This window comes from Panthera tigris, chromosome D2, assembly GCF_018350195.1.
Source record: "Panthera tigris isolate Pti1 chromosome D2, P.tigris_Pti1_mat1.1, whole genome shotgun sequence".
Classification (NCBI taxonomy): Eukaryota; Metazoa; Chordata; class Mammalia; order Carnivora; family Felidae; genus Panthera; species Panthera tigris.
In genome coordinates, this window is record NC_056670.1 from 46,577,713 (window position 1) to 46,604,585 (window position 26,873).

A 26,873-nucleotide genomic window follows, 5' to 3' on the forward strand; every position below is an offset into this window, starting at 1 on the left:
AAATTAAGCCAAAAAAAACTCACCAAAACGCAGGAAAAAAAAAAAAAAAAAAAAGGAAGCATGGGGAAGAAAATAATAAAGATAAAAGCAAAAATTAATGAGGTAGAGAACGATAGACCTAATTAATAAATCAAAATGCTGATTTAAAAAAAAAAATCACAAACAAACCACTAGCTTAACCTGACCGAAAAAAAAGTGTGGCAGAAATCTACAAAATTAGAAATGACAAGGGAGCAACTGTCTCGAAACAGAAGCAAGTTTCTAAAAAATTACAGTAACATTTTCAATGCCTCTATGCAAATAAACTTGAAAACTAAACAAAAGAGATCATTTCCTAGGAAAACAGACCAGTAAATGGAAAAGAAATAGAAGGTAGGAGGCCCAGAGGGTTTCCTTCTGAAATGCCATACAGAAACCTGCCCTCCCGAATTGATACCCACAAACGGTGATCTCTGGTCACTCGGGCCATCACACTGTGAACGCGATGACTGCAGAGACCTGAACAAGACAACATTCCCAGGGATGACTACGCTGTGCAGGACTGCCTGTCCTCCCTGGTCCTGAGCAACTGTGGAATCTGCTTTCCTGATTGTTCTCCCTCGATATTAGTGATCAGCATTCCCACTTCCAGAGTGCCTGCCTCTGGCCACGTCCCTGCCTCTCCCCTATGACGGTTACTTTAATCTCCTGTGCTGGAAAATGACATAAATACAGCATGTCCAGGAACTTCCTATTAGTGTTCAGGTCACACAAATCTACTTAAAGCACTGCACCCCTCCTGTATGTGGTTGTAAGTCAAGTACTGTTGTTCCCCAAAGGTTCAATTTCTTTGAGGTCTTCAGAAAAGAGAGATGAATAAGATTTTCAAAATGTCACTATATTCCAAATCTGAATTTTAGAAGAAAAACTACTTCCAGCTGAGAGCCCATTGGGCCCTGTGAGTAATGGCTGCTACTGCTACAAAGAGCCTACCCATCTTCTGTTCCTAGCACACCTGTGGCACATTCAGCAAAAAGATTACCTGACTTTTTGAAAAGCTTTTCCAAGACATAATCGTCATTGCTCTGCTGGCTGGTCTCATTCTCATTTTCACTGTCTTGCTTCTGGTACCGCCTTTTCTTCACTAGGTGCGGAATTCGGGTTCCTTCAAACTTGGCATCTCTGCGATGCTTAGAGTCCTTAGGCTTTTGCTTCAGCCTGCGATGGTGCTCCAGGGTCTCTTCTTCTGGTGCACTATGTTTTGTTTTAGATTTGTGCTTATAAAAATTATTTTCCGTTTGCTTATTCTCCCGAAGAGGGTCTGTTGGAGCCTGGCAGCTTTCTCTTTTGTCAGAAAGACCTTGTTTTTCATGGATGCTTTCTTCACTAGACAGTCCATCCATTTTGCTGATTCCTGGAGAATCTGAACATTCCCCATGTCCACTAATCACTGATGACTCCTCTGGTCTAGACACTGCACTCGTCTCTTCTCCAGGCCCATCACCACCAGTCAGATCTCTAGGCGTTCGAGGGGCATCTTTCAAAGGATCAGATGTTACTTGATCAGATGTTACTGCATTTACTTCAGCTCCTGTTGCTGTAGACTTCTCTTCAGATGATGTGGCATCATTTGCAGATGCATTAGAATCAGGGCACTTTTTGCACATTGAAACATTAGGGTCTGTTCCAAAGGCTGGCAGAAGTTTTCTTTTTAAAAGGCGTTTGGGAGTCTGAACATCTGAACCAGTTCCTATAAAGGGGAAAAGCACACTCAAGTTACACTACATAATTCTGCCGTGATTTATTACTCTAAGTTAAGTTACTTTATGTAATACCTGCAAAAATAGCACTTGTTTCAGTGCTCTGGGATGCATCGGGGCTTGTCAGAGTGAACAGCTCATAAAGATCGTTGGACTTGAAAAATCGCCTTTGCTTCGGATCTTTCAGCACTCTATTTGTCAAAAACTGCTTGAAAATTTGTCTAAAAAGATAAAAATTAAACTCGTATAAAACAATGCTTAGCCGTGCCTCAAAATCCTAATTATAAAACTATGACTGATATGATAACTGCAGCTGAACAAATATCTAAATAATACCCAAACTTCTTGCCTTGGAAAATTACAATTCAGAAAGTACATAAAACATTGGATGGTCTCCCATGTTTTATAGAATCTGAAATACAAAGAATATCATATTATTTATACCCAGTGAGCTTTTTCAACCTCCAAGATTCATCACATGTCAGACAACACTTTTCTATATGTAATCATGTGATTCACAGCCTCTCTGAAATGGAAGGAGTCAGCTTCCTGGCAGGTCCCCGGCCCTGCCCTCTTCAGGACCCTTCCATGATGGCATTCAGGAAACTCTCTTAACTGAGCTTTGTACTTGAAGCCGTCTCACCCACTTCCGCCTGCTGATTCACACTCTATGCTGAAGCTCCACACCATCATCACCCCTGCCCAGACGTCCCCACAAAGCAGTCCTGCCCCTATCACCCAGGCTACAACATGTCTCTCTAAAAGGACGCTCTCCCTCACAGGACTCAGCTCATCTCCAGCCCTCTCAGAATAAGGACTTGAGGGGGCACCTGGGTAGCTCAGTCAGTTAAGCGTCCAACTTCAGTTCAGGTCACGATCTCACGGTTCATGAGTTCGAGCCCCACGTTGGGCTCTGTGCTGACAGCTCGGAGCCTGGAGCCTGGAGCCTGCTTCAGATTCTGTGTCTCCCTCTCTCTCTGCCCTTCCCCCAGTCACACTCTGTCTCTCTCTCTCTCTCAAAAATAAACATTAAAAAAATTACAAAAAAAAAGAATAAGGACTTGAAGAACACATACCTATCTGGCAGTAACCCAGTGCAGGGTAGAAAGCAGGGAGCCTTGCTTTAAGAGCTGGGATACAGTTTGAGAATAAAGTCTTCAGCAGAGGAGGGGGGAGAAGGTGGCAGTATCTCCACCCCACTGTTAAAGCGACCTTTGCCCAAACCCCTACTCATTGTAGAGAGAGATGGAAAAAGAAACAGGTATCCTGGTCAACCTGTCTCTCAGGGGCATCTGAACCAGGCTACACCACGCTGATCACACCTGCATGTTATGTGAAAATTTCAGTATGTATTTCAACTCTGTCACTTCTTAAAATTTTTTAAAAAAGATGGTACACTATAGTAGATAGGTACGTTTCTCTTAAATAACAGTTAACATGAAGTTTACACATAAGCAGTCCTTGATGTTTAATAAGGTACAAAGACATTCAGGTTCAAAGACTTTTACTTTTTTTTTTTAATATTAAGTAAACTCCATCCCCAGTGTGGGGCTTGAACCCATGAACCCGAGATCAAGAGTCGCATGCTCTACTGACAGCCACCCAGGCACCCCAAAGACATTTTCTAAAAACTCAAAATAAGCCATCTGAGCTTACTTTAATAAGAAAAAATACAAAACCAAAACAACAACCAAAAAAACCCCCAAAACCCTCACATATCCTTTAAGTTACAGCAACTATTGCTCTAAGATGAAAAGACTTTTAAAGCAATAGATGAAAAAAATTCCCAGCTCCAAGCCCTGGAGGCATACTTCTAGATCTACATCCTGCACACGCTGCAGCGGGGAGAGCAGTCTCCAGTCAAGGAGCGAGCAGCCATCTGTACTGACCGGTGGTAAATCTTTTCTTCGATGGTGCCTGCAGTCAGCAGCCTGTACACCGTCACTTGCTTCTTCTGGCCGATCCTCCAGGCTCGCTCCCGGGCCTGCAGCAGAGAGATGCATGGTAACAAGCACCCTTCCCAATGACGAGCACTTACCAAAAGAAAAGAGAGACAGCCGGTTGCTTCCTTCCCCTGCCAAAGCTAAAATTTTGGCTACTGATGCTAAAATATATATAAGGCCTATTAAGGAAGATAAATAGGCAGGTGACAAAGGCAGACGGAGCCATCTCCACCTGAAAAACAATGTGTGTAACTTTGCACTCTCTCTCTGTACCCCAGGTGTAGCGATGAATGTTACAGATAAACTGCTGGAGACTCTTCCTGTCTGTGAGGCCAGACGGTATCTTCCTCCACGCTGAAGACTGGGCAACAACCAAGATGTCAGCTCCATGCAGAAGCTGACAGGGGCGCTGAAGGACACTCCCAAGTGCTGGCCACTCACCTGTATGCCACTAATACACTCCCTTACCTGTGTGTCTGTACTTGGGTTCCAGTCGGGATCATAGATGATGACTCTGTTTGCCCCCGTCAGGTTGACTCCTATGCCACCCACCCGAGTGGTCAGAAGAAACACAAATATAGATGTGTCCTAGAGGTAAGATGTGCAACTTTTAGCATGCTCATTTAAGACTAGTTACAGCCCTTCACCTCTGTCTTTACATACTCTATACATGGAAACCTCTTCCCGATACAAAAAATGGGTTATGTCCTGGAGACCGTGGGTCAGTCAAGATCTCATCCCACAACTCCTACTTTTAGTATCAATTATATTAGAAATATCTCAGAGTTGGCTTTTCAAGAAGGAATACACATTTTTTGTTTAGACACACAAACATACACAAAATACAGAAATGCACAGAGTTTAAAGCAGTAAGTCTGTCCCTACCCACTGCCTATTCCCCATGTACGCATGGCTCAGGTGAGTGAAGCTATTCTCCTTCCTTCCTCTGCACGGAGTAGCACTACTTGGTTTTACTGTTATATACACTGGTTACCTCGTTGTATCTTGTAATCAGTGGTTGTCTTGAAGCTATTGCAGTGGTACCATCCATCTTGAGGTAAGAATACTTTTGGGCTCTAAGGAATACTTCAAGTATGTCCAACATCTGTTTGGGAGAGGGGGGAGGGGAAAAGAGTTTAAAAATCAAAAATACACTTGCAGTGAGTACTCTCACATTTCTCTAAACAGTCAAACCTTCCCCAACAGGCTTAAATTAAAAGGGGCTTCTTGCTCTGAGGCAGATAAATATAATACTTACTACAAGAGTATTTTTGGTATTTCTCTACTATTAATTCTTCTCAGTTTTGTAAAGAGCAGGACATCTATTTGAGTTCAGACCCAAACCTACCCACACCCTAGAATCACATGGTAAACCTTTTTTTTTTTTTTAATTTTTTAATGTTTATTTTTGACAGAGAGAGACAGAGCATGAGTGGGGGAGGGGCAGAGAGAGAGGGGGAGACAGAATCTGAAGCAGGCTCCAGGCTCGGAGCTGTCAGCACAGAGCCCGACGCAGGGCTTGAACTCACGGATCATGAGATCATGACCTGAGCCGAAGTCAGACACTCAATTGACTGAGCCACCCAGGCGCCCCTTTGGTAAACCTTTTTAAAAAGCTAACTTCTAGGCACCAACTCTAGAGAAAGATCCAAGCTCCCAAAGAGATCTGTAGGCTTTCCACCTTAGTATCAGGGGGTGAATTTGCTTTTAAAATCATTATTTTAAATTACATCTCATTTTTAAAATTACTGGTTGTTAAGTCTTAAAGAATTGTTGTTTCTTGTATGAGGTCTGTATACTCACTTGTCTTGACTGCGAAAAGAGCAATACTCGTTGACCTTGTTTGTGCCATATTTTCAACAAGGACTCAACTACTATCATTTTCCCAGAACGTTTCCAGTATCCAAACTGATCTTCTTCTAGTTCATCATCTGGAATACCTCTGAGATTCTTGGGGCCTCCAGAAAAGAGATCAGGGTGGTTGCAGATTTTTCTTAGGGCTACAAGTCCAGAGAAAATCTATGGTATAAAAGAATTACGTGCATTTGGATTATCCCACTTAAATAACATTCGCTTGGAAAGGGAGGGAAGGATGATATTCAGTATGTAACACAGATTAAAAAGGAATTCTTCACCAGTTTCTTAGCTTCCTCCACATCCACAGCATATTAGGAGCTGGAAGAAATCAACCTTCATTCATCTTCTATCTTGCTAAGGTAAGTAAGTTCTCTAGAAACAAAAACATCCTATTGGACTGAACATCTACTGGTCATATTTAATTTACTGATGATTTATTTTCTCTCACTAGAAAAAAAGGTATGCAGTTCACAGCATATAAAAACTGACTCATCTTTTATGTGAATAAATAAATGCCCATCTAAATTTGGAGAAATCGGGCAGGTGACTGAACAAATGCATTTAAATATTACTAAGTACACCTCACTGAAAGTTCTGCAGTTGAACATGAGTCAGAGGTTGAAGTTCCATTTACTTTTAACTTTTTTTTTTTAATGTTTATTTAGTTTTGAGAGAGAGACACACAGAGTACGAACAGGGGAGGGGCAGAGAGAGAAGGAAACACACAATCTGAAGCGGGGTCCAGGCTCTGAACTGTCAGCACAGAGCCCGACACAGGGCTCAAACCCACGAACCATGAGCTCATGACCTGAGCCAAAGTTTAGACGCTTAACCGACTGAGCCACCCAGGCGCCCCAAGTTCCATTTACTTTTATATTAGAATATCAGAAAACGTGTCTGCCTGGAAAATATGCAAATGGGAAAGACATGTGGTTCATTCAGCAGAAGGGCATAAGAAGAGACCAGGAGTGCCTGCCCTCCAGGCTCCCAGCAGAAGGGCATCCTTCACAGCTTTCTGAGTATGACTCAAATCAAGCTCAGGAGTATAAAAGCTCAAGTAGAAAAAGATGAACCATAAGTGAAGTCAACAATGGTAGTTTTAACTAGCAAACAACAGTTAAACAAAATAAACAATAAAAAAATCTGAACAAATCAGGAACATTGTCAAAATTCCTCCAGTCATCTGTAACTCCCCGTCTGCCTCTAGATCTGTGCTTCCAATACAGTGGTCACAAGCCACAGAGGGCTACTATGCACACACAGTGTGGCTAGTGCAGGGGCACCTGGGTGGCTCAGTGGGTTGAGCATTCAACTCTTGGTTTCAACTCAGGTCATGATCTTGTGGTTTCATGGGTTCAAGTCCCACATCGGGCTCTGTGCTGGCAGTGCAGAGCCTGCTTGGGATCCTCTCTCTCTTTCTGCCCCTTCCTGATTCGCACTCTCTCTCTCAAAAATAAATTAATTAAAAAAATAATAAAGCATGGTAGTCCAAATTGAGATGTGCTGCAAATGTAAAATATCCAATTTTAAAGATGTAGTTTTAAAAAAAGGTAAAATATTTCATTAATAATTTAAAATGTTTATGTATTAAAATGACAATTTAGATACATACATCAGGTTAAATAAAATTCATTATCAAAATTGATTTCACTTCCTTTTACCTTTTTTAATGTGACTAGGACAATTTAAAATCCCATATGCAGCTGGCATTGTGTACCTACGGGTTGGTGCTAATCTAGACCACCTACGGCTTCCCAATTCAGAGGCACACGAAGCTAAGTTAAGGGACGATTTTGGAGAGATGAATAAATGTGAATGATTGAAGAACCTCCCATAGATGCCAAAGACAGATGAAGTAAGAAACTGTGCGCTGAAAGAACTGAAATGACTTCATCTGGAAGAAACAGCACGCAGACAGTACAGGACACGGGCAGCCCGTCACCCATTCTCATCTCTTTGTCAACCTCTGTGTATAAGCAGGGAAGTGTGTTTTGGAGAGTAAGGTGCTTGCCACTCAGCTGTACCTCCCAGGAGGACAGACCAAAGACTAAGGAAGTTTAAGTGTCAAATAAACAAAACACAATTCACACTTTAGGACACTGAAGCACAATGAAATTGAACAGTTTATATGGACCTTCAAACTAAATGCTGATTATAAAGCCACTATGCTTATTGAATAGACCTTTACCCCCATCTACTGCTGAGTACTGCCAGTAACTAAAATGTTATCACTCACACAAACATTTATAATCCTAATTCTTCCTTCATGCACCTGCTAACCCCAGCAGTCCAGGGCCATTTCCCTGCTTTCTGCAAAGGACCAGACATCCCTGCAGGACTCACCACTACAGACCCTGTGTCTGGCACTACTCTTCTGGACCACGAGACGTGGGGCTCAAGTGTAACCGTGCTGCAATACAGGCAAAAGGAAGCATGCTCAAATGGAACTGTATGTTCTCTTACTTCTGGAAGGGCTTTGAATTAAGTGACGGTGAACACCCGAATGTTCCTAAGAGGTAACCATGAACCCTTGACTAGTCCTAGTTTCCTTTCCTCCCCTGCTTCCCTGCTCCACAATTCATTTCTCTACTTTCCATTATTTAGCTGACCTGCATATCTCCATTAAGAATTCTGTAAACTTCTTTGGAATCAATAAAATTTTGGTAGACTTTAAGTTGCTCCTCTGTAAGACGGCAAAATAGGACCTATAGGGGAGAAAAAAAAGAGAATTTTTTTTTAAAAACTATGAAAATAATTAAAATATCAACAAAATTTTCCAATTAAAAAAGCACAACACATACAATTTTAACAATGTACTTCTTATTTTAAAAAGCCAAAATTGTGCCACATCTCAAGCTGAACAAAAACATAGTCACCCCTTTACATCAGCCCCTCCATTTCTGTCATCCATCCACCTCCAGATTCCTACCCACTCTCCCAACAGTCCCTGAAGACTGGCTTCCTCTCCACAACAAAGTTCAGGGACAGGTGCACAGAGCCTCCTGCATCCTAGCCTCCAAGAGTTCAGACCATGTCACCACCTGTGCCCCGCTCCCACCTTCACTTCTGTAGACCTGAACAGGGACCCTACCCTCACCTGACTTGTTCCCTTTCCTGGAGATGGAAGCACAGGTCCATAAGTTTACCAGACTCGCCCACTCTCCCAACCCAACTGTGCCTGTTACTCCATGCCAGAACATTCCTTGATTTTCTGCCTCTCAATCCTCCTTTTTCCACGTCCACTGCCGCCACCTCATGGCTTGACACTATTCCTTAGTCATTAAAACAAGACATTCTCCTTCAGCTACCCCTTTGCCACCCACTATGTCTGCCTTGTAAACTTTCAAATGAAGACTGACTCAACCACCTGCCTTCTCTAATCCTTTCTGGTAAAGTACTGAGCACTGCTGAAGAACACTACCCATCGGGGCAGTGTCCTGCCACTCCTGCTCCTGGTCTCCAGGGGAAGTCTCTATGCACTCCCCACTCAGCACCTTCTATAAACCTAGAACAACTGTGACAACACTCCTCATTCTCCCCAAGCCTCCCACCTACCCACCTTTGTTACCCACCTTTGTCTCAACCTCTACTTAAAAGCAATCAAACGGACAAAACATCAAAAATAGAAACTGAAGCTATCAGTCATGATTCCCTGACTTTCACTTCCTAAAATTGATCTACTTTATCCACCTCACCTGGTTTTCCTTTATCCTCAGAACAGCTTCCTATTTGCAATCGGGGCAACCCTTTGACCTTCACACTGGATCTGAAAACCCTCTCCTCTTCCTTAGGACAGTGCTCCACCACCTTACACTTTCCAAAATCTGAGGGGGAAAACTGCCTGAATGGATTATGTACAATCACCATCCCCACATCCTCTCCTGGACCCAGCACAAGCCTGGAGCACATCCACCAGGAAACTGCCGTGGATGAGGTCACTAATAACTTCCTGGCAGCCGGCCACACAGGGACCCTAGACCTCATGATCCATTTCCCCTACCCTACCTCCTCCCTTTCTACGTAGGCCTCCTATCCTCCTGGCTAGTCCCTCCTGATACCCTCTCCACAACACTGCAGCTTTTCTCTTCTCGTTCCGTGCATGGGCCTCAGGCAAACTCATCCCTGCCTGTAACTTTCACCCCTTCCCTGCTCAGAGGTCACAACTACATCCCAGCCTAGAACTCTCCTCAGAACCCAAGACTCATTTATAATTGCCTTTTAAGCAGGCAGATATTTCGTGGGTGCTTCAAACGACCCGAATTAAACTCGTCAGCTGTCTCCTCCATGTTCTGTCCTTTGAAGCCTCTGGCAGCAGATCCATCCCATCAACTACACAGGAAACCCCTCCTTGGTTCAGACTCATCTTTCCCCTCAGACTCTATAAGGACCGGCTAACTCATCCCTGTGCCTCCATTTTCCTTCTCCTCCAATGCGTTCATATGCTGCCTGAGTAATCTTTCTAAAATATGAACCTGAGTATATGTAATTCCTGATTTCTTAAACTCATATTTCAGTCCTTTGAATACAAAGGCAACAGGGAAAAGCATTTCCTGTTAATTACAAAGTTAACTGAACAAATTATTCACCAGATGCTTCATGTACGCAAATCACTGTTTTAGGTGTTACGTGGCATTTTAAGATGGGTGAGACAAAGTCCCAACCTCAAGGAATTCTAGTCAAGAGCCTCGTGGGATCTTAAAACTCCTGTGTGTAGGTTTGCTGGAGTGTGGGATGGGTGGATGCAGTGGGGTGGAAAACCTCCAGGAAGAGGGAACGTCCAAGCACATGGAAAGACAAGTGGCTCATGTTTGGAAAACAAGAAGTGATTTGCTTTGGCTACTACATGGAATATAAAAAAGACACATTCTGGGACTCCACAGCAAAAATAAATTGGTGCAAATAAGCTAAATCAGGTATTCTTGATGGGAAGAGGGACATTGAAGATAACTGGCAGGAAGATGAGCCTTGGAAAAACTAATCCAGCAACACTATGCAATACTGAGGAGAGTGCCAATCAATGGTGGAAAACAAGACAGACACTGGCTGCATTAATTTAGGAGGATGTAGAGCAAAGAAGTGAAAGCATGAAAAAGGACAAATAAAACAGCACAGCAACTGGTGGATTCGGAATTAGACAAAGAACAGAGCACTGTGGCCTGAGACACTGGTGGGAAAGAGAGACCTGCAAGGGGAATGCTAAGATCAAGGGCTGAGTTTGGAAATAAGTCTGGGGGAAGGGAAGAGGCAGGGATAGAAAAGCCTTGGTGACAGATCTCCAAGATCTTTTATATTTTCAACACTGAGAAATCTACAATGTACTTACTTTCAAAAGAAGGTGTAGTCATTGGTGGAGATAACAGACCACCAGGATGGCCTTTAAAAGGATGCCCCTTTTACAACCTAAGTCAGATGACATCATTCCTTGGCTCAGTATCTCCCTGTGAACCACCTCCTCCCTCACAGTAAAATCCAGTCTTAAGCGTGACCAGCAGGCCCTGTTGATCTGGCCAGCCATCTGACTTCTCCCTCTGACCACTGTCATCCTTCTTCCTGCCCTCAGGCCACAATGCCTTCCTTGAAGGTACCAACGCCCTTCCACTTCCATCTACCTAAAATGCTCTTCTTCCAAAAACTCCATGATTCACTCCTTCACCTTCTTTAGGCCTCTGTTAAATGTCCGTTTACCAGAGAGGAGACTGCTAGCCATCCCTTACAAGAAGCCCCCTTCCCCAAATCCTCGCCCTTACTCACCCCATCCCCCTTACCCTGCTCATTTTTTCCTCCACACTACTGCTGCCTGCCATGTGACATATTTACCTATGACTATCTCCCCTCCTCAAGAATGAACGTGAGTTCCATGAGAGTGAGCGTTTGCTCTGTTCATTGCTATCTCCCAGGAATGTGACTGGCACCTACTATGATTTGTGGCAAGAATGAGTTGGGGCTTGAGGAAAATAGAGAAGTTTACAAGTGCAGCTGCAGGAATATGTGTGTTAATAAGCAAAAGAGCAAAGCCTGTGGACAGAGGAAGAGTCCTGCCGAGGGCAGATGACACAGCAGGCTCACCTGTCACATACAGATGTATACAAACGTAAAGCAGCAGCCCGGCAGCACCAGCGACCACACCTGTTAGCCTCGCCAACTTTGTGCATGAAAAGTAAACAGAGAGGTACACCCACGCTTCAGAAATGTTTTGGTAACTCCTCGATTTACAGACCTGTTCATTTTTATCTGGCAAAGAAAGGCTCATTTTGACATCTGACTTCATTCTCCGCAGTAGGTATGGATTTATGGTATCTCGTAAGACACATGCACATTTATAAGCAGTTTTAACCTTTAATAAGAGAAAAAGGTTAACAATTACTTATGTTTAAGAAATACATTTGTTCTTACCTCTCAACTGATTCCCATGTTTAAAACAAAATTTTTTAATGACCTCTGGTTGTACAAAAGTGGCTGGAAATGGCTGGAAAACGGTTTGGAAAAATTAGGATAAGCTCCATACATTCCATTAGGTGGCAGATTTCATAAGATCTCATCAGTAAAAAAAACTGACTAATCAAATTTACAAAAAAGAACTGGTAATTCTGTGCCCTATTTCTCCTCCATACTTTGCTTTAATTATTATTATATAGTTAGACCTTAAAGTAGAGATTGGTTTGGTTCTCGACTACCCTCTAGGGAAAAAACAGCTTTCAAATGAATCTCTGTTTATAATCTTGCATTCTCCAAAAGCAACAAAGAAACTGCTGCCCTGCAAGACTGAAGATCAAAAGCTAACTCTGGGGGAAAGCTGCAGCAATGGGAGCAACCAGATAATAAGCTGAGATTACTGCCCACTGGGGACTTAGGAGAGTAAGTTCAAGAAAAGCCCTATGATCCCAGAAATAAAAGGTCACTCTAGCCTAAGACAGAGCATATGGTTCTGTAATGGAGCATAGCCACATGAGATGGGTATTAACTGTATGTAGAAAAACAAAGACCCACAGCTCGGGAAACACTCCCTCTGCAATTCACTTAAAGGCAAACAACGAATTCAATAAATTATTGATACCTGGAAAAATCTAAATAGGCTTAACAACCTAGTAGGGAGGACTATTTAATGAAACAAGAAAAATTCCAAACAAAGTTTAAATTTAACAGAGTTAGCTGCAAAATGAAGGGCAATAAAAAGAGTATGACTGTGTAATACATACAGAAAAACTCATGTGAAAAAGTAACATGTAAAAAACATTTTAAAAGTCCCTAAGAACACCTTACTCAAGTCTGTAGACATGTTACGTGCATGTATGTGTGCGTATCTTGTGTGTATGGGCATATATAAATATAAAAACAGGATTTACTTGGAATAGTAGACAATAAACAAACAAGTTCAATAAACAACTTTTAATTACAGGTAACCTCATAAATGTATCATTCAGACACTGATAAAAATTACCCTGAAGATGATGATCAGGAACATATTATTGTTTGTAATACAGAGATGATAAATTTCAAAATTTAACATGACATTATAGTCCCACCAAGGAAGCAAGTGCACGGTTTAAATTCTTCCTAAAAATATATACATTATGTTAAGGAAACTGTCCCCACATCCCCACCTCTACCCACATTTCTGATCTCCAGAAGCATGGGTGAGTAGATGATGATTCAGGAAAACCAGGGCTGGGCTGGTGGATCGCCTGGCTACTCATTCCCACTCTTTCTTCTGTCTGTCCACCCCTCTGGAGAGTTCTCCTTCCCCCACCCCTCCCTGCTCCTGGCCTACTGTGGTGAACTCACAGGGGTCAGACCTCAGAGTGGCTGGGGATGGGTCTGTTTTTCATACCCAACTCTCTTCAAAGAAAGATCTAAAGCTCTGGAATGGGGTGGAGATGGGAGAGCAAGGAACACCAAGAAACCCAATTTTAGCCTGGATGTCAAGCCATGTTCTCAGTGCAACTTTCCTAGGCTATCCTGTGCTTCATGCAATAAAGCTGATTCTATATTTACTCCCCCTCTGCCTCTCTGTCTCTCTGTGAATAAACATACATGGTGGGGATCCAACTGTATTTCTCTTAACTATCCCTCCCAGCTCTCTAGTACCATGGAAAATGGAGACCTAGCTGAGCACGCCCGTGCTTCCTTCCTACTCCTGTCAAGGTGGAGTGATCATCACTCCCCAGTTCTGCCTGTTCCAGAGCTGAGTGACCTTAGGCCAGTCACCAAACCACCAAGTCTCAATAACCTTGAGCAAGAAATGAGGAGGTTCTTTTCAGTTCTAAAATCCCTGCACAAGCTTATTAACATGCAAATCCAAGAAGCAGTCCATATTCTTGGCAGTTAATGTTCTTCTCCCTCACCTTCCTCAGCCTAGCATAATCCTCTCTCTCCCAGGGAGCCTTTCTTGACTCCCACAAGCTCTGATATTGCATTATCTCCCCTGATCACAGTCCTCATTACCCTGTACTACGATCATCTGTTTATCACGTTCCCACTGTGCACCCACCACTGGAGTGGATACTATTCAAGGTAAGGTTCTGGTTGCCAGCCACTTCTCATCATTTTAGCCCCAGCCTGACACAATAAATTATCTGCTGACAGACTATCTTCTTGGGATTCAGTAATTGATGGCAACCATGGACGTATAAAAGCAAATGTAAAAACAACACCTCTGCTCCCAAGGACCTCATAACCAAAAAAGAGAAAAAAAGAGAAGTACACAAACTTCTGAAACAAGGCCTTCAAAGAAGAAACAAGACCATGTTTACAGGTCTCAAAGTCTCTCCCCATAAGTGATTTATTAATTCCGAAGGAAGTGGTTAACTTCAAAGAGTTTAGAGATCTGGTAAATACCACCTTACCCAAGTAATCAGACCACCACCACCAACTACAACCACCACCAATGAAGGGACAGACCAACAGCATGAGCCTCCAGATGTGAAGAACTGAGAAACGCAAGTCACAGAGAATGTGAGACAAACCCAAAGTGAGGCACTTTCTACAAAACAACAGGCCTATAGTCTTTAAAATTATCAAAGTCATGAAAGGCACAACAAAAACAGAGGAACTGTTGCAGATTAAAGGAGGACTAAGCAGGGAAAGTACTGGAACAACTGGCAACATGTGAATGACTACACCTCAGAATTATACCAGTGTTGAATTTCCTTCTGATTTTGATGTTTTTACTGTGGCTATGTTCTTAGGAAATACACCCTGAAGGATCTGGAGGAAAAGGGCATAATGTCTGCAACTTGCTCTCAGATGATTCACACAAATCAGTATAAATTTGCATGCACATGTACAGAGATGGGGAAGAGAGAGAGAAGGAAAGACCTAACAAAGGTGGCAAAATGTCAGCAAATGCTAACAAGTGGTGAATCTAGTGAAGAGTATAACAGTTCTTTTTACAATTCTTGCAACTTTCTGTTAAGTTTGAAATTATGTCAAAGTAAAAATTTGTTAAGAGAATGGTATAAATGATGGACAACAAGAACTCAGTGGAGGAAGAAGGCTCTTATAAAAGTTAGTTATAAGTCATTCCATCTCAAAATGTAAAAGGTATTAAAATGGTTTTAACAATCCTCTAATTTTAAAGGGCTAAAATTCTTTCTCTAAATATTTTAAAACACGTAAATGTCTCTTTTGGTGGATGGCTTTATTTCTGGGTCAGTCATGACCTGGCAGGTACAAGTCCCACAGGAGGTCTGTGCAGAGACCCTGCTCCTCACCGAGGCCGAAGCCTGCCTCCAAGTGCCACAAACTGCCCTCAGGTCAGCCTCCTGACATTCCTCTCGGAGCAACTCCCTTTTCCCAGTCACCCAGACCTAAAACCTCAGGGTCTGCTGCAGCAAGCTCACCATGTCCGCTCCATTTCCTTTATCTTGTCGGCCCCCACATCTTGTTTCTTCTGCCTACAAAGATGCCACTTAGAGCTTTTGCTCTTCACCTTCCTCCTAAGAACCACTGCCCAAGTCCAGACCCAGGTCCTCATCACCCTCACTCCTAACGATTCCTGAGGGTCCCTCAAAGCCAGCCTCCCTCCCACAACCATCTGCAGCCTGGGTGACTCTCCGAGAGCAACCTCCTTTCAGCCTCCTACTTGGATACCTTCTGTGGCTCTTTGCTGCCTGAGCACCTCTGCCTGCATCCCTTTCAAGGCCCCCATTTCTGGCATCCACACCTTCCCTGTGATATATCTCACAAGCATCTCCAGTGCAATCAGGCATGTCTCTTCACTGCCTGTGGCCATATAACGTGGCTGCATTCATATTGCTGCCCTAATCTAGAATGCCCTCGCTCTTCTTAGAGGGAGGCAAACCATACGAAACTCTTAAATACAGAGAACAAACTGAGGGTTGATTGGCAGCGGGGGGAGCAGGGGAGAGGGGGAAATGGGTGATGGGCACTGACGAGGGCACTTATTGGGATGAGCACTGGTTGTTGTATGTAAGTGATAAACACAGGAATCTACCCCCAAAACCAAGAGCACACTGTATACACTCTATGTTAGCCAACTTGACAATAAGTTATATTAAATAAATAAATAAATAAATAAATAAATAAATAAATAAATAGAATGCCCTCACTTTTCTTAGCCTGTTTTCCCAGAATCAGGTTAAGGGTCACTTGAGTGTTGCATTAAGTCCTCTCTGAACAACTCAATCCTCCCTGGCTTCCCCTTTTCTAAGCTTTTACACTACCTTGTAAATATACTAAATTATATACTGTCCAGAACTGATTCATCCTTGTTTCATAATTCTGACTGCTCCTGAAAACTTTACATGAGTTTTTAAAACTCATCTGGAAAAATATATGCTATCAAGCACAAATGATTTTGTGATTTTTGGCAGATACTGGTTTATAAGCTTGGCCATTTCCCTTATATTATGAATGACTTGGCTACAAAGTATAGTACTTAGTAGGCACATTTAAATAGTAAAATGCCTGAAGTGTTACCTGCCCAATACATTACCTGTACTGGGGAGGCATTTGAATATCCCCCCATGGTGATAGGAACCGAGAACTGCTCCATGAACACAGGCAACGTGCCTAACTTTCCTGGGAAGATGAAGTCAAAGAGCGACCACAGCTCCCGGAGGTTATTTTGCATCGGTGAGCCAGACAAGATGATGCGATGAGGGGTGCGGAACTATTTCGGGAAAGAAAACACTTTTTTATTAAATTCACTTTCCAAGGGATGACTACCATCCCAACCCCAAAATACTCCCATGCAATCCTGTTAAATTTTAACACTTTTACATATCATTTTAGTCATCTCCAAAACATGGACACTTTATGCAATTTTAATTCTTCAATTACATGTAAATAAATAGGGAAGAATTTTTCTTATTGTTCAAGCTGAATACTACAGATCAGAGTCAGGTTTGGTTACATCTTAACAAATGACCCCTACAAGAGACATTTAGTAATGTGAACAATTAGAATTTTTAAAAACATGATAATGGGCAAGAATAAAGAATTTTCTGCATTAAAGCAAAATGTGTATTTCAAATCCCTTATGCAAAGCCCCTAAGTGTGTTACTCTCAATTAAACACTATTTTTCACCTGGAAATCCCCCAGTTATAAAAGGTCATACCTGTTTGCAAGCAAGGGTGACAGCAGCATTTGGATTTCGAATTTTGTGCCCCTCATCCAATATCACATAGTGCCAGTCATGCCTGCTAATGTCATCTTGCATCAGCCGAATGTAGGAGTAAGAAGTGATCAAAATGCCATGACAATGAGCAATATCTCGAATTAGTTTCTCCTAAAATATAAAATGGAAAAGCCAGTTTTAAATAAGCTCATTTAAATAAGCTAAATGAGTGTTACTCTTTGAGTGGCAACCTTTCAATCATGATATAATCTAATGCACTTTTAAAATATGTATACAAACATAATATACACAATTATGCATTATTAGCACTGGAAGTTTACTTTATGTTTCATTAATCTGTAAGTGGTAAACACAGACTGCCATATCTACTATTAAGCGGGGGAGCCTCAAAAGAAGACTAGAAAAAGTTATAATATGTAAACACTTACCCAATTTTTATTTTTCTAAAATATCCTTCCATGTCAATCCTTGTTAAATTTAAATCAACAAGGAGGATGGGAAGTGATTATTTTAAAACCAGAAAAAGAAAATGAGAGAAAAACCAAGGAGACAAGACAAATCCAGGAGCTCTACCAGTATAAAACATGAAATCCGAGAGAAGAGAGTAGAAAAGGACATAAAAGCAATGATTTTTTTTTTTTTTTTAAGGTAGCAAAGGGACAATCTTTCCATAATTGTAGGGGGAAGGCTTTGACCCTGGAATTCTGCATTGATCCAGACTAGCAGTCATGCCTGAGAGAAACAATAAATTCACCTTCAGACAGGCAAAAACAGAAAACAAACTAGAGACAGATTAGGTAGGGTATGTTATATATCCAGCCAGTGAGAGGTGACTGCACCAAAGAACATGGTACCTTTCCAAGGGCAGAAGAAACACACAGCACTCTGCAGAGTGGCGACAGCAGAGCCTAGAACACACAGCACTCTGCAGAACGGCGCCAGCAGAGCTCCCTGAACCGAAATGCTCATCACACACAGAGCACTTGCAGCAACTCTATGAAAAAGGACAGAGGTCCTATTACTAAACCCCTGTTTTACAGATGAGGAAACCAGTAACAGACCAGGTCACACAGCTGGTAAGTGAAGGAGTCACGATTTGAAAGTATAAAGGCAGCCAACTCCAAAGCTAGTATTAACTAAATATTAGGCAATGCTGCCTCATACTTAACTGTAAAAGAAAAAAAAATTTAAGGGAAAATTACATGTAATATATATATACCAGTTCTCAATATAAATAACAGGTATCCTCTGCTTCAAACTAGCCACTTCACTTTTAGGAAAGACCTATATTAGTATCTGTTTTTGCCAACCAAAAGAAATCCAAAGAGGATTTCGCTTTTATGAAAACAGGTGAAAAGCAAAATTAGTGTTCAGTGTTTGTTTAGCAGGGAGCCATTCTAGAAGCATTATGCACCCCAGCAACTAGAGTGGCGCCACCAGGCTCCTTCTCCAGGAACTACACTCAGCATCTTGGCAGTAAGCTGCCGTGCTCGGAAGCGGGTCCATATGCGTTTGGTGACTTGTTTCGTGCACGTTAGCAAGATGTGTCGTAAAGTATCAGAAAAGCCTTAGAGAGGTTATTTTTGCGGTCTGGGGATGCTCAAGAGTTTTTCCATATAAATTAATGGCAAGGGCTTCTTCACTTCATGCCACTTCAGTGTATGAAAGGTTTTATGGGAACGCTCTACTTTTGGGTAGTGGGGAAACCTATATTAAAACAGTAGGTGAATATGAAAGCATTGTTTTAAATGCTAATGAAACTGTTCAGAATAAATCTAAAACACAAAAAGGGATATATTTTTAAGCGTCACTGTAATTCCTGTTTGGTTTAACAAAACCTAGAGTGTGTACCGGAGAAAATAAAAGTGTACTAAAAATGCCACCCTAAGGACAGAAAGGGGCACAGGTGACACACACTGTGTGGTTCTTAATTGTGAAAGAAAAATAGGTTGGATTTACATTTGTAAAAAACAAGCCCACCTACTGATCCACAGTTGCTACTTCAACTGTGTACAAATACAAGAAAAGAAACAGACTGCAGAATTATCAAGGGGGAAAAGTAAGAGAATATAGGGGAAAAAAGTCAGGAAAATAGAACACAAAAAATACAATAGCTGGTTTCAGACTAAATGTACTAGGGGTCTCCACAATGATAGCAGGTCACTAGCAGCGAGACTTTCCAATGGGTGGGTACACACTGCCAAACCCTTAGACCCAAACTAGACTGGCACTGAAAGTTGGAAATATGGGAATTACCCAAGAAATGCAAACAGAAACAGGGCAGATCTAGAAATACAAGTATCAGACAAAAGGAACTGACCAGACAAAAAGAGAGGCATTTGATATTTTAAAGGAGACAACACGCCAAGGAAGAGGAGCCAGGCATGGCCAGGCACCTGTCTACCAAAAAGCCCTACAACAACCCACGAGCACAAGCACTCAGAGCTGCACTGACGAAACAGTACATCCACAGCCTGCAGGGCAACCGACCACAGCCTCCCAGAGTTTTTGACAGGTCAGAAGAGAGAAAGTAAGATTAAAGAAAACAAAAGGTCAAAAATTAAGATACAAATGTTCTGATGTGCACTCTCCATGAGCTCCTTGTAATAGCTATCGGCAGAGCTTTCGACCACACAGAGAATACTCGTTCTTTACATGCCACTGAGGCAGAAATCAAACTAAGCGGTCAATGCAATCTGCTAAAAAAGGAAAATGAGAGAACACGATAAAAACAACAATTAGTGGACATTAAAAAAAAACAAAAAACAAAAAACCCTGGTAGAACTAAAAAAGTAAAAATCGAAACAGCTCACTGAAAAGACCAGACAAACCTCTGTAAACTCAGCCCAGAAAGCAGACTCAGATGCACAGCATGAGAAATGTCAAAGGAACACAACCCAGATGTAGACAATACACAAATATGTATTCTCACCAACACCACTGGTGAGCTAATGCCAAAACCCTGAACACTTTGACAGAAGATGACTATAAAAAAAATAAAGTACCAAAATGGACCCAAGAAAAATGAGACAAACCGATCAGACCAATTACTGAAAAACCTGAAAAAGATGGTATGCTCTTCTCACCAAAAGTCAACCAGACCCAAAGGGTTTCATGAGTAAAGTAAGAATCCATCCTGTTGTTTAAACTGTTCCAAAAAGCAGGAAAAGACAGGACACATTTCAATTCATTACTGTAAGACTAGTAAAACCTTGTTTTCAAAACTAATAGACACAACACACACATGTGTGCACTCCCTACTAGAGATCCATTACTTTATAAATAAAATCTAGTAGTATATTAACCTAATAAGGCTCATCGCAGGAATACAAGAGCAAAATATTAGGAAACCTGATGTAATAATTCATGTAATCACAATCATACCAATTTTGTAAAACTCAACATCTTCAAAAATGACTTTAATATTACGTTAATAAACTAGGATTGGAATATTTTTCAATTCAATAGAGTATAAAAGGGTACAATAGGAGCCAAAGAATTTTGAAAGAGAAATATAAAGTGGGAGAAATGACCTCCTCATGTCATAACACACTCAAAACTTCCAAGTTAATAAAACTGCCTTAGAGGATAATTAGGATATCTGGTATGTTAAAGGTTCAACGGGGAGATCTGTATTATCATTATCATTATTATCATTACTATTATTATGACTACTACTCTGCCATCCCCCTATTCCCAATTTTCAATGCCTGCACAGTACTACACTGAAGACCACACCTGATTAACCATTTCCCAACTTTGTACCTTATGATGAATGTACAGTAAAAACCTCAGGGCTCACAGCTTTACAAACACACATATAGGTTCTCCTGGGACTCACCTCCCTCCATTTTGCCCTTGCGACACTGCTATTCCAATGCCACTGGCCCCACCACAGCTACCAGTAGCGCCCATGAAGAAAAGCAGGCTGTCCAAAGAAGCACTACTCTACCTCAAACACCTCATCCCGTCAGTCCTGCGATTTTTTGAAGCCAGAGTAGATGTTAATAATTCCTCTGCATCTAAATTTTCCCCTGAGACTGTGGACAGGCAGCTACTACAACTCTACCCCCATTTTCCCCTCCAGGAGAGCAGTGGCTGCTCAAAGTCATGAAGCAGGTAGGACCCAAGAAGATAGCAAACTGAAATACAGAACGTGAGTGCTTAATTTCTCCTCTAGACCTGGAGCTCTGTGTATACATAGAAGAGGCGAGTGAAAACAAGTACAAATGTTTGGGGCTTCAAAAACAGCACAAGTCAAATTACCACTCATGTTTATAAAACATCCACTGCATTGTAGCCAAACCCTGCAAATGTAGGCCTACTTGCGCATGACCCTGAAACTCCTAACTGTTAGATTCAGGATGGTCATTCCATTAACCCCCCAGGAATACTGCTCCAAACTGGATTCTGGACATCACTTCAACAGAGTTAAACAAATGAGATGCCAAGCCCCTCAAATACACACCAGTGGAACCATGTTCAGCTTCTTTTGCAGGTATAAGGATCAAAGTTTATTTGGAAAATTCTGTAATGTTAAGCTATAGAAATACAGAATTTCTACCATATTCAGAAGATATATGACAGTGATTAAGAATCAAAAGGACACTTTTATAAAAAGAGTAAGAATCTTTTTAAAAAAATATCCCTATTGAAAATATAACCTCCACTTAACAGCCACTGGGTAAAAACACCATCTAAGATTATTTGTTTTCACCTGATTCAATCTCAGAATTCTATAACTGCCTAGACTGGAGTTTCAATAATGGTGAATTGTTGAATATTATGGACGTCTCTATCCAAACACTTAAGACAAATCATCTCGGGCGGTTTCAAATTAAAAGCTTGTAAAATATGTAACCTCTCCTAGTTTTTGCAATTAATAGGGTACATCTGCAATTAGCCTGACTTACTGAATGCAGTGCTGTTGTCATTAAAAGATGTCTGTGGAAGTGCTGCTGTTATTATGGAGGCTCAGGAGACCAATCCCTCCTAGAGGGCAAACAGTGGACTGGTAGAAAACAACAGCCATAAATCACACTGTCAGGCAGCGGGGAGAGCGGAGTGGAGCACAGGCACATGAAGGCCATTCACGATAAACACAGCACGGCAGCTTCCCGGGCAGGATTTACTGCACCTGTAATTAATTAAAATTTCCTTCAAGCTAAATCTTTAATAAACAAGGATTTGTGCTGACAATGAAGAAAAAAGGGCTCCAGCAACATAATTTTACAATATACTTCACAGAACAAGCATAGCATCTATCATTTCTTGTATCAGGTGTATACACTGTCTCCAAAGTTAATAGGAATTACATCACTTTGTGTTATAATTTGTGTACTTGGAATGGGTCTGAAATATTTAGGATGTTTGAGGGACCATGTGGTCCTTTTCTACTTTTATCTGTTATATCTTTACTTGACTCCCTTCCAGCTCGTTAAAAAGCCAAGTCTTTTGACTCCTAACATTCCAGAAAACAGGCCTTTTTAAAAACACGTGATGGCAGTTTCATCAAACAGCCACGTTTTCCTGTGGTTTGTTCTTTAATCGTACCTTGCATTTTGCAAAAAGAATTTCAACATGCTATTTCATTGTTTCCATTTGGGGCCAAACGTACCTGGATGTGAGAAAAAAAGGTCTAGAAGTGAATGCCCACGAACGTGTTTGATAAAGCAAGTGTGAACCTTCTATCTAGAATGTATTTATACTCAATCAGTCAGAAACATCAGAGCATCTTTTCTTGACTACTGAGAAGAAGGAGTCTACAACATTCTTTGTTTCTAACAGTAAGAATTGTAACTGAGTTACATGCCAAGGACAACACTAAGCTTTTGTGTACATCTGTTACCCCAATAACTCTTCACAAAATTACCAAAAAATACTCATTTTTCAGGACATCAAACTAGGCTCAGAGAAGTTAAATGACTTGCCCAAGGTCACAAAGCTATCAAACGGCAAATCCAAGATTGGAACCCTAGTCTGGTAATGACAAAATTTATGCTTTGGAGCCTTTAAGTTATTGTTGCATTTCCCACTCTTCTGCCTCTAAGTGCCACAAATTTGTCACAGTGAGATTAAACTCTTTGAATTATCGAAAATATTCCACATAATTACTATATCCTGCATAGCAGGAAAAGGTAGGAGAGACAAAGTGACAACTGTTTCAGAATATAAGCATGAAATTTCTCATTATGTATCTTCCAACAAATTGAAAAAAGGGTCCTTAATAATTAAACTTCATAACAGTGCTAAAGACGCCACCACCCACTGTGAATTATGTGAGAAGTATCACAAAACTGCCTTCTTTTATTATCTTTTCATATATTTTCTTTCCCCAAGAAAATGGTTAGCTTTTCAAGGTCAGTTAAAAACATCACATCCATTTTTTAGAGCCCTAACAGCATCAAATACGTACAATATCATGTTTATAGTTATTCAACAAATGTATGCTAATTGACTCATATCAAGTTTCTCTATGTTAGAAAAAAGGGATCATGAAACATAATGAGAAATGGAAAATCTTAGATTCCTATTAGATGAGATTTCAATTGACCATTAAAGATGATTCAGAAGACTGAAAATGTCTTTATCTGATTTGATTGTTTGGCTGAAATATTAGCCACATATATTTTTGCATGGCTCCTGGGTTTGCACTTGATAATTCTAAATTATGCTGTCAATCAAATACAATATTAACAAAGACAATATAGGGTCACATGGTGAGAGAGGTGGGAAGCTACAAGGCAATGTAAGGAAGAAGAATGATAGATGCGTTCCATTCAGAAATGGTTTGATCATTTGATGTCTGTTCTCTAAATGAAATTTTTTTCTAGTTTTTAAATTTTTACGCCATATCAGCTACAACAAATCATTAGGAAAATCAAGACAATCTACTTGAATAAGTAGAACAATTCTTGAGTTATTACTTTTAAGTTTTCTAAAGAGAATTTCTCTTCTGTATTTTCTCTATCACTGAATGTCCCTATGCCAGAGCACCATTATCACATTTAGATAGGACAGCTACTGGACACAGAAAGCCCCACCATGGAGAAAAAGAATCTCAGCTGATAAGGACAGAAAGTAAGTTAGGCATTACATGCTGGGTTAGACGCCAGACTAGCAATGACAGAATATTTGAAATACGATTAAAAAACATAAACTGTACTGCAATGTAACACATTATCTGTAAGCCAACAGGAATGCATGGGGTGGTGACAAAGATCTTCACACATAAATATAAAAGGAAGGGGCAAAGGTATCAAATGTCACTTTGGTGTTTGAATCCAACAGCTGGAGTTCTGATCTCAGGAAGTGTTAGTAACAAGGTCTGTGCAAAGGATTTAAAGTATTTTCAATGTGTCCTCATCACAAATAACAAACTGATACTAACAATAATGAGTAATAAACTGATTGTGTTTCTAAGTCAAGACTAGTCTGTAAGATGCAAAAAAAGATTTTATCTTTTGCATAACAACTTACATCTTTAGAGATCTGGAATACTTCATAATGGAAAAGAAATGGTAGAGTTAATTAAGGGTCAGAGGAAAAACACAAGTCTACAGCTTTTCCTCAAAAGTTAAATAAGAAACTTCAGGTTAAGGTCCTTGGTAAATGGTAAAGCACTGAAAAAATTATGAACATTCATATGTATGCAGGTGTCTGTGTGTGCAAAACGACCTCAGAAGATGAAACCACTGTAAACAAAAGTGAAATATCTATTCTTTAAAGTTCTGCCCTCCAAACAAGGAAGCAAGTCGCACCAACAGAGACCTTACACTTACATGAAGACAGTTCTTCAGTTTAAAATAAAAGAGGAAATGCAGGTAAGCCACGATATACGGTGAAAGTGAATAAATGCCCTTCAGTATCCCAAAAGAAAAGAAAAGGTTAAAGAGGAACATATGAAAAGTGTACCTCTTAAAGAGAAGCATCAACTAATGAATCCTGCTGCAAGAGTTTGCAACATAAAACATTAAGAAACATCAATAGACAAACAAGTGAAAAAAGGCATCAAAAATGTTTTACAGGGCTGACGAAAAGATAGTTACAATTTAGTTTGACTGGAAAAAAAAAATCTAAACTGTTATTTTCATGCTGTTAAAAATCACTGGATTTTTTTTTTTTGTTTTGATCACAGCATTAACCCTACTTCATTAATTATTTTAATTCAGTTTGTTACCATCACTTAAAATTCAGGGCAAAGTCGACTGATTTTAACAGCAGCTACTATAAGCAAGATTCCATCTCATCAACCTTGAGCTACCAAATTATAAACAGTCCTTACTTACTTTTATCAAAAGTTCCACTTACTCACGATCATGAACAAAATGGGACTCTGGGAGGAAAGGGGTACTGGGTGAACCCACGGAAAGTGGAGTTTAGTGGCTCACATGCATCCACCTCAGTGAAGCAAACACTCAGCAGCTCTTTCAGGTACGCTGCTCTTGTGGGGGGAACACAAGAGCTCACTCAAGAGCCCCAAAGACTTGGGAAAGAAAGAACTCATAACAAACTGCCACTTCCCGTCAATAGTGTAACCTGCAAACCCACAGCAAAGAAGGGTAATTATTCATTTAGGCAGAGTCTGGATGGTCAGAGATGAGAATTTAGAAGTATAATACAACCTCTCTATGCTACCCATTGGAGCACAGGTAAACTTCCTTTTTAATGTGACTAAAACTACAAATAAGTGAAGAAATTCAACTTTCAAAATACAGTGGTTATGCTTACATGATGACCAAGAATTCAGAGACCAAAAAAGCAATTTAACTAAAAAGCAACAATACAAATTAGGAAATTCGCAAAAAGGAAGATTGTTCTTTCGTCACTAAGAGTATATTTAAAACCACGTTAAATGCATTTACCAATGAGGTGTTCTATTACACTTTCCTTAAACTGTGTAAGGCCACTAATGCCCCAAATCCAGCCGGCTGACTGTTATGTAAGCCCCGATGTATGGTCCCACTCATGCTAGTAGGCTTGTGGTGTGCCCTGTGACCAGTTGTATTTTGCTGGACAACAAACATGTCTCAACACCACTATGAACTGTTAGAATGATAAAGCCTACATTCCTAATTGTTTTGAAAATACAGAGATCTAAATTAAATCAGTGACAATAAGATTAATGCAGAAAAGAAATAGGAACATACATGTGAGAAATATAGGCATCAGAGGGAAAACAAATATGTAAAATGGAAGACTTTAAAACCAAGCAAACTATAATTTACTGAAGTATTATAGTGTTACCTTTTTGTGAGTGTAGGAGCCAGTTTCATGCAGAATTGCCACTCTGAACGGAGGCCACCACGTGTGAAATTCCTTCACCCACTGATGCATCACTGTCGTTGGACAGACAATTATAGTCGGACCCAACCCCTTGAACCTGCACCCAAAACATCCAAGAAGAAAACACAACCATGAATGACAGCATATGGGTGATTAAGCGCTAAAAAACAAAAAAGGAAACAAATAGAAGGCTAACAGTTTAAAAAAGAAGAGCCTAGCTATGGAAATTTATTTTTTCTTTAAAGAAAAAGCTATTGAGGTTAAAACCCAGTAAGTGAAATCTAGAGTAAAGTAAATGGAAACTGAACAAAAATTACATAACAAAAATACTTTCCTTTCCTCTTCTCCAGATTAGGGAAAATATTACAGGTTTCTTCAAACCAAAGAGAATCTTCTGTTTGAAGCTTTACAGCCTATGAAGAGTTTTCACTCACACAATTTCAATCAAC

At 40.7% G+C, this 26,873-nt stretch overlaps 1 protein-coding gene across 2 annotated transcripts in view; it reads right to left on the reverse strand.

The window, feature by feature from the left end:
- ERCC6 (ERCC excision repair 6, chromatin remodeling factor) overlaps positions 1-26,873 on the reverse strand; it is a 77,802-nt gene that overhangs the window by 6,106 nt on the left and 44,823 nt on the right. For both annotated transcript variants that reach the window (XM_007080027.3, XM_042960102.1), the window contains exons 8-18: positions 26,386-26,521; positions 17,119-17,289; positions 16,494-16,670; positions 11,757-11,873; positions 8,149-8,244; positions 5,486-5,701; positions 4,677-4,787; positions 4,151-4,270; positions 3,629-3,723; positions 1,815-1,960; positions 1,022-1,729 (exon numbers count right to left, since the gene is read on the reverse strand). In XM_007080027.3, coding sequence (XP_007080089.2) covers positions 1,022-1,729; positions 1,815-1,960; positions 3,629-3,723; positions 4,151-4,270; positions 4,677-4,787; positions 5,486-5,701; positions 8,149-8,244; positions 11,757-11,873; positions 16,494-16,670; positions 17,119-17,289; positions 26,386-26,521 — 2,093 coding nt within the window. The remainder of the gene's footprint in view (positions 1-1,021; positions 1,730-1,814; positions 1,961-3,628; positions 3,724-4,150; positions 4,271-4,676; positions 4,788-5,485; positions 5,702-8,148; positions 8,245-11,756; positions 11,874-16,493; positions 16,671-17,118; positions 17,290-26,385; positions 26,522-26,873) is intronic.